Genomic DNA, 16,936 nt, shown 5'->3' on the forward strand with positions numbered 1-16,936 from the left:
ATACACTGATCTTAAAGATCGTGATCATTGATTTTATTTTTTAACACTAACTTTAAATCCCATATGAGTTAGCATATAATAAAGGCATTGCTTTACATAAAATAACTTAATTTTTTCGGATCATTACTTTCACATAAAGAGAGACTTTTCGAGTATTATATTTTTTAAGTCAAAAGTCAGTTCCTCTTTAGTAATAATAAAAATGGAAATGTTTTATGAAATGTGAGAAAATAAATCAAAAGCAATGATTTTGCTTTCAATGTTTTCTCTCATTTTATTTCTTGCAAACATCCACTTGAAAGGGTAGTCTTACAAACAAACACACACATCATTACTAATGCTTTTTTCAATAAATTGAAACTGAATACTATATCCCTCTCTAAATAAATTGACCTAAAATGAAAAAAAACTCATAACTTTTAATTTTACTGAAATTCACTTTAACTAAATTATTTGAATTAAAACTATTTAATCCAAACTTGTATCAAATGTATATATTTAGAAAATGAATTTAATTATAAAATTTATAAATATAATACTATAAACAATAAAAGTATCATTATGTATACAATTTAGACTAAATATTAGTATTAGTTTACTATAATATTTTATTTAGTCTTAATAGTTTGATGCTAAAAGTATTTGATTTTAATTCAATGGTTGATTTATTATTGTCTGTTATTTATGTCTTAAATTGCAAATAAATTTTTACACTAAATAATAATTACTTTTATATAAGAAATATAAATATATTTATTACTAATTAATTAAAATTGTTTTTATTTGTAAGCTAAAAAACATTAGTTACAAAAAAAAACAGATTTTACTAAATATGGAAAAGGTTTGATAAAACAAAGTTTTTCAAGTGATTTGTATTGTATATTACATATAATTTATTTTGAGTTTTAAAATTAAGATATATACTAAAATTATTTATTTAAAAAATAATCTTTATACTTTAAATAAACATAATTATAATTTTAAAAAATAAATTAAATTATTAATTTTCTTAAAAGTGTTTATTTATGTGTTAAAAGTGTTTTGAAAACATTAAATATATTCTTAATGTTTGCTGCTATTTAAATACCAACATTGGTTACCCTGGTTATAATAATAGTGTCGATGACTCCAATAACATTATATGACATAAACTTTTTTGTTAATTAATAATTTAGTAAACTTTTTATGTAAGATATAAAAATCAGACACAAGCTATATATTTATATTAAACTTTTATACAAATTTAAAAGTGTGTCATCAAATTGCTTATTATAGCATTTTATATTAAAATTGATTATGGTACATTTTAGTTGATCCACATCTATTTTAATGGTCAATGACTTTGTTTATCAATAGATATAATGTATTTTTATTACAACTTTATACTAAAATAACGACAATTTATGTGCAAATGAGTGACAATTTTACTTAAACTCATCCAAAACATTAACTTTAATCAATATCTAAAAAACGGTTATAACAATTGGATTTAAGTTAATCATTGATTATTACATGCGCTTAAAGTATCGACATCTAAACATTTGACTTTTATTAATATTGTTATTAGATTTTTGTTTATATTTTTAGATATTATAGTATTTGAATTCAATGAGTTATAAAAAGAGATGAGTTTATATATATATATATATATATATATCAGGGTTAAGCAAGGTTTTGGATTTTAGGGGGGGGTAGACCGGGGTAAAATTTACAAAATTCTCGAAAAATCTTGGGGGGGGGGGTATTGGGTGGGGTAAGATTTTTATTGCATTTTTAAACGGCAATTTTTTCAAAAATCCAAAATCAAGGGGGGGGTCAAGAGAAAATTCCCTAATATTCCCTTAAATTCCCGAATATTCCCATGTAAATTCGATAAAATTCCCATAAGTTCCCGTATAAATTCCCAGGAAAATAGGTAAAATTTACAAAAATACTAAAAAAAACTTAAATTTTAACAAAAATAAAAAAAAGTTAAATTTTAACAAAAATAAATATTTTTAAAAAAAAATTTTAAAAATTAATAAAAACTTAAATTTTAGCAAAAAATAAAATAATAATGTATTAAATACTTAAAAATAGGTGATAAAGGCATTAATGATACACTGAGTTTTTTAGTATTTTAGTAATTTTTAACTTTTAAAATAATTTTTTAAATAATACTTAATGCTTATAGTTTATAGATATATATTTTTATTTTTTAATGTTATTTTTATGTAAATACTGATTGAATACTAATTATAAAATTAAAAATATTTTAAATTTTTTAGTTAAAATTTTAAAAATTATTAATAAAAACCTTGTAATATAAGTATTTATTTATTTATTAACTTCTTAAACTATCTCAAACTTCTATTTATATTGTAATATGATTATTCTTTTCAACAAATTGGTATTTTTTAACTTTTTAGTTTAATATTTTAAGTAAAATTATGTTATTTTTTGATGAGTTTTAACGTTATTTTAACTTTTTTACTTATTTTTAATCAATAATTAGAATCATATAAATTTTAAAAACATAAAAACACTTACTAAAATAGTATTAACTAAAATTAAAATTTTTATAAATCTCAAAAAAATTTTCGGCGCCTTCGGCGCCGAAATTTTAGGGGGGGGTCATTTCTCCTCGTTTTTAAGCGACAATTTTTCCCATTTGGTCAAAAAGTCTGGGGGGGGTAAAATCCCAATTTCTCGATCTTAGGGGGGTATTTTGGCCTTACCCCCCCCTACCCCCCCCCCTTACTTAACCCTGATATATATATATATATGTAATTCAACTGTGAATCCATTAAAAAGATTAAAAGATAGTAATTACTTATATAACAGAAATTATTGTTCAGTTGTAATACATTAGCCTCGAGTTAAGCCATGTTTATGGGTTGGCATTGTATAACAATTGTGACATTAATGCCAGCAAAGTGTCGTTTATAATGAATATTTCTATTATATGTCGTGTTGTCTATATTTATGTGGATATACTATATGTGGACTCAATTGAAAGAAAGGCATCATTTTAATGCCAATCCCTTGTATTTGTATAATATGTTTATTGTAGTCAACATTTACAGTGAATTACGAGTTCATACGATTAAATAGCTTTACTGTTGCTAATCGTGTGTTTCCTACTATTACTAACAAAATAAAACAAACTGCGAAAACATATCAAGAGAGAGAAAGAGAGAGAGAGAGAGAGAGAGAGAGAGAGAGAGAGAGAGAGAGATTCATGGATTAAACAATAAATATATACATATCATATATATATGAAATGCACAAATAGGTTATTTGTGAAATATTTAGCCAGTTATGCATTAAAGCAATATGTGATTTGGACATTGAATGACATGACTGGTTGGTTGAGTACTGTATTCCTACAGTCTGTAGGCTTTCATATAATTTACAATCTGATATATAATTTAATGACTTTGTATTTGTAAATATAATTAAATAGTTATGTGATTATTAATTTTATACTGATGCTGTCCAAATTATAAGTTCATAAAGGTAGCAAATGTGTAAAAATTAATATTTTTATATTAAAACTAAACATTTGTCAATTATAAAAATATACAGTAACTAATGTGAATGTATATACAGTATTAGAATTTATATTTTACTTATGTTCTAAATGATTTAAATAAACCAATTTATATAAGTTAATAATAATTTAGCTAAAATTACATTCAATTTATTTTAATAATTTTTGTTATTTATATATTTATTTATATTTAAATTTTTATTATGAACATTAACATAATAATAGAGAATATATATATAAATTATATGTTTATAAGTATATATAAATTATATGTTTATAAATATATATAAATTATATATATATATATATATAATTCTAAATCAAAATAAAATATTATTATAATAAAGTATAATATAATGAGAATAAATTTTATTTATAAATTCATATTACAGTACATTAGTGTATAGTATAAATAAATATTTAAATAAAAATATTTATGTGTTTATGTTAAGCAATAATTTTATAAAATAAAAACGAAATTTGATAATAAAACTTATTTTAAATTTTAGACATAAATTTCAATTCAATTTAAAAATAATTGTAATAAGCAAAACAAAGAATTTTATGTGAGATATTTTACTATTATAAGATATACACTATATATATATATATATATATATATATATATATATATATATATATATATATATATATATAGTTTATAGTAATTTTAAGCTAAAGTGACCAACAATTTTTGTCTGGACAATTCACAAAATAGACTATTTGTCAAAAAAAATTGTTATACTATTTGCAATGTAGTCCAGGTCATTAAGTTTGTAGGTTAATTCATAACTTATAATATAACAAATTGCTAAATTATAGTACTTACATTATATATATATAATTTTTTATTATTATTCTTGTATTACATTTAATGGTAAATTTGGTCAAAAAAAATTAAACAATTAGTTGCTATAATATTTATTTCATAATTCTGTATAAAACACAAAAACATAACAAATGATGAAATTTATGAATGAAATGCTACTTTAAAAACGTATTTAAAAAGAAATGCTATAAATCGTAAAATACTTTTCTAGTCTAGCATTTCATACTTTAATATCATTTATGACATCAAAGTATTAATGTTTGTGTAAAAGAAAAACAAAAAACATGTTATTTAAGTGATTACTTATGACAACAATAAATACAATGGAAAGTGTTTGAGTCAGTAGAGGGAGAGGGCGTCAGACCATTATTTTTGGTTAAAAAATATTTTTTTGATTTTTTGTTTCCTTCCAATGGTTGTGCAGCTGTTCCTCAAATATATGGCTTTTTGACTTCACTTATATGGTTATATTTAATGGGACTTCAGATTAATGTTATATAATATGTTACAATCTAAGGCATAGCCATCAGGACTTTAGTTAACCAAAATTTTAAAATTAAAAAGATTAATTTATTTTATAATTTACTTAATGTCTAAAATTAGTAATATCAATAAAAAAAATTATATTAAGACTTAAAAATAATATTTATGAACATTATATTTTAAATAACATTAAATTGGATTATTTCAATTTATAATGTTGAAGTTTGATTTTTTTTTTTGATATATCAAATGCTTATTTTATTAAAAATTATAATTTTTAATATTTGAAAATAAATTGATTTCCTAAAAGTCAATACTTTTATTGGTTTATACTACTGATTATTGTATAAAGTAAATTATAAAAGTAATAGTAAAATGCATTTTCTAATTTTGAATCATTATTTATATTTTATAAATTTTATATTAAATCAATACTTGTATGAGACAAACCTTTATTTTTTCATCAAATGCCATCCTATCGATGCCATTTGAAAACAATATGTGTTATATAATAGGGTCTAAAAATATAATGATGATTAGAGGCATTGTGAGAGACAATAATAAGTTACTTTATTAGCCATTAGTGAAAACGTCTTAAGCATTATCACATCGGAGGACAGGGAGAGACAACTATTCTGTTGAATGTTGTCTTAATATGTCAGTGACGTTAAGTAGTATAGTTGTATAGTTGTTGTCTCAATAAATTTATTTAGTGTCCAATTTTTTTGGGGGGATATACACTAGAGATTAAGATAAACACCTTAAAATTGTTAGGAAAAAATTAATGAAAACAAATTTTTATTGTAAAAGTCATTATAAAACAAGCCATCAAAATAAATCTTTCAATCAATGTTTTAGTAATGTGTTTGAAAATCCCAAATAAATAAATAACAATTTTTTTAGAATTATATTAATGCATAGTTTTTTGGTGTATTTATGTATTGAATTTTAAAAACTAATAATATCTATTATATCAACTTGTTTTTAATATTTCAAAATATTTTATGGCTTTACAAAAATTGTATTGAGTTTTCATTTTTAGAGTCATTTAGGATAAAGAAAGAGTAAAACATTTTCAATGAACATTTACTTTCAACATCAATGAGTTTTCAAATATAGAAAATACATATAAAATATACATTTTTTGAAACAAAATTCTAATATTAATAATATAAAAATCGAGTAAACCGTTAGTCTTTTAAAATTTTTTTATACAACTGTACAAAACTATTGACAATAATATAACATTAGATTATATGTCGAATATAATGTTTGCCAGAAAACAAATTCAATGCAATGTTTTAATAATATATTCTTGTATTTGATATCCTCTGAAAATACCTATTTCTTAATGACACTAAAAGAGAGTATATATCATATGTATAAAACTTATAATAAAACCCAAATCAATACATCATTTCTTTTTAAATATTTATAATAAGGGATGCATTTGTTAAACTTTGTACACAAACTTATAGTAAATATTTATAAATAAATCTTAAATTCTTTATTATTATTATTTTAGGCAAATTATAATGACATGATAACTAATGTTTAAAATTACTTTTAGTCAAAATATTACTTATAATGAATAAATAATTCAAAATTTTTATGTAACATTTGGTGCCTGAAGACTAAAATTAATCATTTGTTTGAAAAATTACTTTTATAAAAATAATTTTATCAATGTTTTATGTTTACGTTTATTGTTTAACTTAGAAAACTTTTAACATTCAATAGTTTTTTTCTAATTGCTCAAAATAAATTTTTATGTTTTTGGCAATTATTATGTTTTATGATTTATATATTTACAAAATACTATTATTATTATAAATATATATTATTTTTCTATAGAGTATTTATATTATCTATTAGTAGACAACTTCAATATTCTTTAACCACTAATAGATAGAATATTAAAGTCATTGACAGCAGTCACAGAAACTTTGTTATCTTATATCCTAAGGGTTTGCCTAACAGTGCAACTGTGTTGTGAACATTGAATATCTTAACAAAAAAAATAATACAATAGAAAAATACAGTTAAGTGTGTGAAAAGTGTGTTACATAAAGACTACACTAAAATTATAAGTCAAGTCACAACTAAATATTAAACTCTTCTCTCTCTCTCTCTCTCTCTCTCTCTCTATATATATATATATATATATATATATATATATATATATATATATAAGTTATTTGTAAAATAACTTATCTATAAAGTATATATTTAATAATATTGTATTTTATAATATGCAGTATTAAATTATACAGTACTATATACAGTATATACTATTGTATTATATACAGTAAGTACAGTATATACAAGATAATAAACAATATTATACAAGTTGTTACAAGTAATAAATAATAAATGTTATTAACAGTAAAAATTAATTTATTTTATATTTATTATTTAATACTGATATACATTTGACATAATATTTTAATCATATATTTGTTTATAGAATAAAATTCTATTTATTAGTTAATAAATTTTTTAAATGGTGTATTGAATTTATAGTAAAACATTTACTAATCTAATTTTAGCGTTTTAAAATTTTTACTGTATACTTATATTAAAGTAAATTTTATAAATATAAAATTATTAACCAGAATTTTATATTTTTATATTATTTATTCCTATATAATAAAATGAATTGTAAAAAATTTCCAAAACTATTTCTAAATATTACAAATTGCATAAATATTTTAAGATGACTAACATTTATATTGAATACTACTGTATATACATTTGAATTTTATTTATTAAAGATACTTTTTTTTAAAAATGTTTATAGAATAGTTTTGAAATTTTCAAAACATAAATATTTTAATGTTAAATTTCATCGATTTATTTAAAAATATAATTCAATTTAAGCTATTTATAAAAATACATAAAAATATCTTTAAATTCACATAATTTCAATATAAATATTTTTTGTAACAGATGCCAAATCTTTTATTAAACACTATTTTAGATTAGTATTAAATTCAAATATATATATAATAAAATTTATTTAATTTTAAAAGTTTTTGAGCAAAATTAGCATTGAATAAAGAAACTTTCTAAAAAAATTACAACAAAAAATTTAATAAATTCATATTAAATTCAAAATGACTTTTAACCATTTGATACATCAGATATTATATTAACTATTTTTTATTATACACTACACATTCGTTTATTGTCATAAATACATTGACCTGTAATAAAGTGGTTTAACTATTAATGAAAATTTTTATTACATCTAAAATATACAGTAATTATATCAATAGCAATAAAATATATTAACTAGATGACTTAAATAATAATTTATATGCCAGCAATCATATGTCTATAGTAAATAAATGATAATTTAAATGCTTAACACAACAAACTTTTTGTGTAATTTAGTTCACAATTTTTATTATATTAAGGATAGGGTATACTCTTTAATCTAGTATTACAAACACACTAATACATTATCAGCAAAATGTGGTCTTAAATAAAAAAATTTGCAATTAATTGTATGCGAAATAGTAATAAAAATTAATAATATATGCATTTATATTTCAGATATATTAAATGCAAAAATATAGTTTTTATTGATTTAATTATTATAATGAATTTATGCTATTATAGTATAACTATTGTATATGTTTTAGAATTTATCTTACTGTATTAATATAAAATATAATATGAAATTTCATTTAATTAAGTAAATGCTTTAAAAATAAATATAAAAAATATAATTTACTTTTAAAATAATTGAAATATAAATTAAGGTTTAGCAAATAAACAAAAAAATTATCAGTAAATAAAAAATATTTTTTATCTTGAATTATAAGGACTACTATAGTATTATAGCATAAGATATGCTATGTTATGATTTATTAGTACTGCAACTGCAAGTCGATAGATATTGGATTGCAATCAACATTTCATCGCAAATGTTTTAATCATTTGAACACAAAAAAAAGTTTACCTTTAGAAATGATATTAGTTTGACATACAAGTGATAAAACAATTTTTCATATACTAGTATTTATAATTATAATTTATAATTATGGTTCAATACTGTATATTAATAGTATCCCTAAATTCCATGTTCCCATAATTATACTTAAGTTGAATTTTTTTAACAAAAAAAAATAAAATACTTGTACAGTATTTAACTAAATCAAAATACATTAAAACAAAAATCTACAATATTTATAATAAAGTTGAAATTAATTAATATGGAAATTTTCCAACTTACAGTATATGTATATTATCCAAACATTTATTTCTAATGCACTTGTATTATATATTTTGTTAATCTAAACGTTTCTGAAAAAAAATTTCATTTTTATTGTGATCTTTATTGGTCTGAAAATATAATATAGAAAACTACGATTAAATGCGCAAAAATAATATATCATTAATTAAAAAATTTATTCACTATTATCTAAAACCATAGATTATATTCAAAAAGATTTTTGTCATTACATTTACAACATTACAATTAATTAATATCTCGATATTTAACCATCACTTGTATTATAATAATAATAAGATAAAAATGTCTGAAAATATTGAAGATATGGTCAATCGGTTCAATGATATGACCCTTGAAGTGGTGCCAAAACCTAAGCGACCAAAAGGCAAACGAAATTCTTATCAATTCTTTAAAATCAATTATTTTGCGACAAATAAAAGTAAAGATGGACTCAAGTTATCTCTCAAACAGAAGACCCAATTGGCAAACAAACGATGGAAGGTATTGTCTCAACTGATCCCATCTTAATTAACACAATTAAGATATTTATTTAATATTATGATAGGAAGTGTCGGTAAAAGAAAAAGAAAAGTACGATAAAATGGCTAAAGAAGATGTCATTCGACACAACAAAGAGATGAATGTCTATGAAAATGATAAACAAGTCTTTGATAAATATGTTGAGGACATCCATGACAGAGGACTTCTCAAAAATTTAGATGATATGGAAAATCTATTCAAAGTCTTAGAATATAATCGCAATCATCGGGAATCACGCAAACCTGTGATCTCAAAGAAAGTGATAAATAAGAGTGCGATCCCTAAAAGGCCAACACAAGTGGCAGTACCACGAGCTGCACACCTGCCTCAGCAAAACAAGGCGGCGCCGGCACCACAAGTGCTTTCTGAAAATCAAAGCTTTAATAGTACTATGGATGAGATTAGAAGATCGGATCAAAAAGATAAAACTGTTGATGAATATGATGAAGAAGAAGATACCGAAGAAGATACCGAAGAAGATACCGAAGAAGATGCCGAAGAAGATGCCGAAGAAGATGATAATGACGAGGATGAAGAAGAAAATGAAAAAGAAGAGAGTGATGGAGAAGAGGAAGAATCTGTAGACGAGGAAAGTGTTTGCAGTAATGATGACAACAATAAAAATGATGAATTGTCTGCCTTTATCTCGGAATCAGAGGAGGAACAGGACTTTCGGCAAAAAGCAAAGATCACTAAAAATGTTAAAAATAGTAAAAAGACACTCAAAAAGTGATTTAATAATTTTATTTTAATTGCTTTTTAAAAATAAATTTTGAAAGTATTTATCACATATTCCTATTTATAAAGTTTTTATGTCATAAATTATATTTTATTATAAATTTATATTAATAATAAAACCATTTTTATTACAATTATATTTTGTATATAAACTGTATTTATTATACAGTATACTAACGGTATATAAATCGTAATTTACTGTAAATTAAAAATTTAATAAAAAGTTATAATAATATTGTAATTTGCTGTCAATAGATGGCAAACAATGATCTAATACATGAATTGTTTGTGATGTTAGACCTTTTTACATATTAGTAAACTATGATTATTATATTTAATCAAAAACATAGAAATGGGACTAAAATTTCGTTATATAATATATACTGATGTTATAAAATTGTTTACAGTTTTTGATGCATTAAATTGAATACAAAACATGTAATGAATTAATAAATTAATAAAATAAATATATTTTAGATTACAATTGAATTAAACAATTAATAAATAATTGATTGATAAGTGTTTGATGTCATAAAAAGTGATGAATTCATTGAAACCATTGCTGTCGATGGCATTGATGGCCACTCAAGACATAAATCGGTCGGTCTTTTTAAGGCCAATCAATGCACTCAACCAATACATGTCTGTCCGCTTCAAACCAGTCCACCCGCGTATTCGCGGTCATCCGCGGAAACCATTGCCCGGCAAACCAGTTCCCGTACCACACAAGTATGCGTGGCGTCCAATCTATCCACTCGACGGCAATTATACCGTATACCCGCTTAAGATTGAGAAATTGGGCGGAAGAGACCCACAAACTGGTCGTGTAGTTGTCAAGACAAGAGGCGGCGGAAACAAGAAGTACTTCCGTTGGATTGACTACAAGAATGAGGTCAATCCCGACGGTATACCATTCAGAGAGAAAGTGTTTCAAATCAGATACGATCCGTTAAGGACCACGAAGTTAGCTCTTGTGGCCGGAGGTATGACTGATGTGTTTTTATATGATTTGTCCGGCAATATATCATATTTGACTTTTACAGGCGATAAGATCCGATGGATTACGGCCACAGAGACGATGCAAGTGGGAGACATTGTGACCACTTATTCGGATATTCCGCGTAATCCTATTCGACCTAAAGAGGGTGATAATCATCCGGTGGGCGCCCTTCCCATCGGAACAAAAGTGAACAACGTTGAAGTACGACCCGGAGAGGGCGGGACATTGGTTCGGGGCGCCGGAAATTTTGCTGAAATTGTTAGACGAGTCGGTAAAAAGAATTATTTAAAGTTAAGACTTCCTGAGCGTGAGATCTGTATTGACGAACGATGTATGGTTACCATCGGACGGATGTCTAATCCATATCATCACACAATTAACCGGATGTGTCCACAGAGGAGTCGATGGTTGGGTTATAGACCGCGATCGGGTGCCTGGCATAGGAAAGACGGCTATTGTGGTCGCAAGAATCGGCCGCCAAAGCCTTTACAAGACTTTATGATTGACTCAGCTCTGGCGCCCAAAAGGGAACCCGAAGTTTATGAGATCCAACCGTTTAGTTAAACATTTTGTAGACATTTTCTATTAGTTAATAAAATTTATTTAATAATTGATTGCATTATATATTTTTGACGAAAGACTGTAGATATCGCATATGTGCTGACAAACAATGTTTATTGTATTACTTTAAGTAATTTAGCAAAACGTTAAACAAGTGGTTTAATAAATGATTTTTTGCGATAAGTGATAATTGAATCAAAATTAAGTTACAATTAGTGATCACTTGTCGTCATTTATAGTGATGTTTATTTGAATTTTATTTGATGCCAAAAAATAATCAATTTTAACAAATTTGTAATTCATTAGCAATACTGAGTACATGTAGTTTTCATTTGGATTATTTAAAAAATTTATTTTATTAGATAATAAATATAAAATAAATAACATTGTTTTACTAACATAAACTTATTTATTTTTTTATACTTAAAAAGTTTATTAAATATTTCTACATAATTATATATAGATATAAATAAAACTTAGTTGAAAAACATTTTTAATTTAATATATTTTGACACTCATTACACTAATAAATACAGATTTTTAAATCATTAATCTCTACAATCAAATGTCATATAATTTAATGACTTGTTTTAAGCAAAGATACTGTAAATTTTTAATTCAGTTTATTTAGTATCAAATGAAGTCAAATCTCAATAGTATAAGTAATGAATTTTAGATATAATTAGATTCATTTATAATTAAATCTTTATTTTTAGTTTGAGTATAAAATTAATTGAATTTTTCTCTTATTGTTTGAAAGAGATATTGCATTTTGTAAGTCATTTAAACTGAACTGTCATTTGCTGTGTAATTAATTGTTAGCCGAAAAATACAGTGCAATGTGTTTTTGGTTGTCATAAATGCTTAAACCAATGGACAGTACATATGAATGAATGACTTAACCGGCAGTAAGGGATGGACTCCTTGGAAGTCAAAACAAGTAATAAATGACAAAATATTTTTATTAATAGTATTTATCCGCAAGAAAATGATATAATTCATAATTGAAAAATCTTTTTTGTTGTGTAGTGAAAGTTGGCTAAAATTTTGGGAATTTTCCTGTTTTTACTTTTTTATTGATTGACAAAAAATGATTAATTGATTAAATTGATTATAGAGAGTGAACAATTTTGTGATTTATAACAATAAAAAATATTAACTAAAAATATAATTACCGGTAAAAAAAGTTATTATAAATTTTAATACTAGTTTTTAATTTTTTTCTCTGTGAAAAAAGTTCATCAAAATTGTAATACTTTTATAATGAGGTTAAGTACTCTATAATAAGCGTTATTTCTTTTATTTTCAGTTGAATTGTTTATAAATTGTTAAAATTGTTTGTTATTTTTAAGTATAGACACACAATATAAGAATAAATTTATACAAGAATAAGATATATATATATAAAGATTTTTCATTTGTTTCTTTTAAATAATAAATTTCAAAATAAATCCCAAATTCCTTAAAGATTAGTATTGTTTTCAGTTAATAGTTTAAGACATGACTTGAGTCATATGCAGTGTCTCTAACACTGACACTAACTTTAAGCAATACTACTGTACATACAGTATATGTAATGAAATATCGTATAATATATATTTTCTCTCTTTTTCTATCTAATATTACAAATATTTTTTAATATAAGATAAAAGATATATATATATATTGGTGTACATAAAAAATAAATAAAGTAATCGTAAAATACAAGAAAAACCTTCTGTATTGTTTCCCAGAGACAGTAATACCCCCATCAATATCCACTGATTTTTCATTTTCTTTATTTTATATATTTTATCTAAATTTATATATTTCTATTAGTTTTTATTTGGCATTACATTAAGCATTCTGATGTTATTTATATATATGACTTAGAAAACTATAGTTAAAATAAAAATAATAATAATAAAAAATGAAATACTTAGAAATAAACATCAATAATACTAATACTAATAATAATTAGTTTAATGATGATTTAGATTCCGTAGAGAATATTATTTATATTTATAATATAATACTTGTTGTTAGTATTGCCTTTTTTATTTGATTGTTTAGTCATACAATTACTTTTTTAAGCAGATATTTATTTAAATAAAGATAGTTTTCTCAATTTTTATTTTTCTCATTCAGTTAACTAATCTTTTGGGACCAATACAACCATATATGCATTTTTTATTTCGACAATATTTTTATTCAAATATATTCATACATATCGTATATATGATTACATATTTAAAGTATAAAAATATGCCATTTGTCACGTATACTTTTATTTATATATATAAATATATTTCTATGTATAATCTAATATCACTCTCACATAAGTACTGGATATTGATGTTTGTTTTGATTAAATTCAAAGTCATATCATATTAAACGCTATAAATACTATTAATATTATTCACATTGAAAAATTTAAATCAATATATTGTTGAATACTTAAAAAAGAGTATGATTTTTGGCCAAAAAAATTGTTGCGAATATTTTGTTTGTTTTATTCATATATTGATTACATTTTTAGTAACAACTATTTTGCATTAAATTGAATTTATTGTAAATATTCTTTATATTGCTTTCAAATTCTATTACTATTTCAATGGTTTGATTGCATATAAAAGAGAACTAGAATTCTTTCATTCAATAGATGTTTCACATTATATATAATATTTGAATGAAACCCAAAAATGTTTTATATTATAAATACAATAAGTTAAGTGAACATAAAAAATATTATTCATGTGATATCCATTTAAAGTAGTTTTCCATATCATTTAAAGCACTATATTATCTATTTTTGCATTTATGTTGCTTTTTATAATGAATCAACTTTTTCGCGTTATTTAATCAATTGTTTACCTCTGTATTTATGTGTCATCAATGTTATACATGAATAATATTTTATTTTTATAACAATTTGAAAAATAATTATATTTATGATATAACACATAATACATACCTTAATTTTTATAATTAGATTAATATATTGTAATAAATAATTGTATTTTAACTATATGTACCTACTATTAACTGTATACAGTATATACTTATTATAATTGTTGTAATTATAAATATTGAGTTGATATTTATATTTAATATTTTAGGATAACTATAGATTAAAATTAATATTTTAAATAAATATCCATAAGAAATTTTTTTATAAAGTTTTTTTATAATTAATTTTTCTAATTATTAAATAAATTTACAATGAAATCCCTAAACACCTTATTAATTATAATACTCCACCATATTATGCACAATGTCTATACAATATACATTGTATAGCTCTGTATATTACTGCATATAGCATTAATAAAAATATTTGTTTTAAAATTTAAATTATTTTATATTGAATGAATATTATTAGTCATAACTAAAGACAATACTTTCTAGTATTTAAAAGTACCAAATATAGGTTAAAAATAGGAGTAAAAAATGAACGTTTTAGGATTTTCTAGGGTTTTCACGAAAAAATTATTATTCAATAATATGAGCAAATAATATTAATATATAAAAATTTTAATGACACACAAAAATAGTGAGAATACTGTAAATTATGTAAATTAAAAAAATGGCATTTTATTATTAAAGTTTAATTATGGTATTATGTTCACATAGTATTATAAATCAATTAATTATTAATATTAAAATTGTTTGTATATTTATATCAAGATTACCAATTTTGTGGGTGTATAGGGTAGTGTAAAATGAAAAAAATATTGAAAAATAGGGTGTAATATAGACTTTTATTGTATTTTTAAACGGCAATTAAAAAAATTACTTATATTTAGATTAAATATATATAAATATGTAAAAATTAAATTATAGATTATTTATAAGTATTTGTAAATTTAATTATTAGATAAATAATATGCTGTATGTATATTATATATTTTACATATTATAATATAATTATCTTTATATTTTATGTTAATTTGATATAAATTTTTAAATATAGATCATTTCTAGGACTTTTAGGATTAAAACTTAAAACTAGAATTTATAGGAACATAAAGTGTGTCTCATTTAGTTCTATATATTGAAATTTGTCTAAAAAACATTTTTCCATATAATTAAAATGATTTTTACTAGAAAATGGTGTCTTTGATGATTACTTATGACACAAAAATATATTTAAAATAATTGTACAAAATGTGTTGATTTTTACTAACAATTAACTTAAATATTTAATAAATAATCTTTTTAAATAAGACAATTTAGAAAAAACAAAATTAAAATGAGAAACCTATAGAGAGAAATTTCTTTTAAAAATTTGATATAAATTTCCTAATTTTCAAAGAAAAATGTTGTCAATCAATAATTAAAGTACATTTAGATTACGATATTTTTTATTAGCATAATGTAAATTATGTTTATATTAATATAACTTTATAAAAATAAATTAGTTTAATACTGTAATTCAAAATATATTATTTTATACGAAATTTGATAAATTTATTTGAACTAAACATTTATTGGTATATGTATTTAAATTTGTTTGAGTTTTATTAATGTTTAATGTATTCTAATATTTCATAAAATTTTATTTTTACTGAAAGTTTTTTAGCATTGAATTTATTATGTGATATAATAAATAAGTCGATTATTATTAAAAATATTAATAGTATAGCAAACAAAAATGCAAATCAATTTTGTTTGTGTTTTGGGAATAAAAGACCCATTTGTTTACACCAATGAATTGATTTTTACTATTATTATGAATTATTCAGGGATGTGTTAGGGGGTGAAGAGGGTAAGCCGGTTTCCCCCTTAAGATCATAATTTTTTGGATCTTACTTCCTGGCCTAAAGCCAAAAAGTTAGGGCCCCCCTCCTATCAATTTTCGACGCCAAAGTGCGGAAATCATTTTTATTTACTGTATTTACAGTCTATGAAATTTAATATTAAAAAAATAAATACAAAGTGAGTTTTAATATAAATAAAAACATAATTAAATACTGAAAAAATAATTAATTAAATTATATCAATATAACATTATTTACAGTAAATATATGTAAC

At 22.3% G+C, this 16,936-nt stretch overlaps 2 protein-coding genes across 2 annotated transcripts; both read left to right on the top strand.

Annotated features, from left to right (window-relative positions):
* Window positions 1-9,186: 9,186 nt before the first annotated feature.
* LOC128961150 (nucleolin-like) lies at window positions 9,187-10,397 on the top strand. The gene is made up of 2 exons (XM_054307355.1): window positions 9,187-9,585; window positions 9,650-10,397. The coding sequence occupies exons 1-2, from the start codon at window positions 9,388-9,390 to the stop codon at window positions 10,355-10,357; spliced, it is 906 nt and encodes a 301-aa protein (XP_054163330.1). The 5' UTR covers window positions 9,187-9,387; the 3' UTR covers window positions 10,358-10,397.
* A 375-nt stretch (window positions 10,398-10,772) lies between these two features.
* Window positions 10,773-12,161, top strand: LOC128961962 (39S ribosomal protein L2, mitochondrial-like). Its single transcript, XM_054308306.1, has 2 exons — window positions 10,773-11,345; window positions 11,406-12,161. Exons 1-2 carry the CDS (start codon window positions 10,904-10,906, stop codon window positions 11,924-11,926), a joined length of 963 nt encoding a protein of 320 aa, XP_054164281.1. The 5' UTR covers window positions 10,773-10,903; the 3' UTR covers window positions 11,927-12,161.
* Window positions 12,162-16,936: the final 4,775 nt, after the last annotated feature.

This window comes from Oppia nitens, unplaced genomic scaffold (genome assembly GCF_028296485.1).
Source record: "Oppia nitens isolate AA-2021 unplaced genomic scaffold, nextdenovo-longstitch-racon4-pilon3 scaffold5_pilon_pilon_pilon, whole genome shotgun sequence".
Taxonomy (NCBI): domain Eukaryota; kingdom Metazoa; phylum Arthropoda; class Arachnida; order Sarcoptiformes; family Oppiidae; genus Oppia; species Oppia nitens.

Bases quoted from the DNA above. Each gene is read 5' to 3' on its own strand.
- LOC128961150 (XM_054307355.1), top strand. From the start codon at position 9,388: ATGTCTGAAAATATTGAAGATATGGTCAATCGGTTCAATGATATGACC. The intron at 9,586-9,649 runs GTATTGTCTCAA...ATATTATGATAG, and splicing joins TGGCAAACAAACGATGGAAG to GAAGTGTCGGTAAAAGAAAA.
- LOC128961962 (XM_054308306.1), top strand. From the start codon at position 10,904: ATGAATTCATTGAAACCATTGCTGTCGATGGCATTGATGGCCACTCAA. The intron at 11,346-11,405 runs GTATGACTGATG...TGACTTTTACAG, and splicing joins GTTAGCTCTTGTGGCCGGAG to GCGATAAGATCCGATGGATT.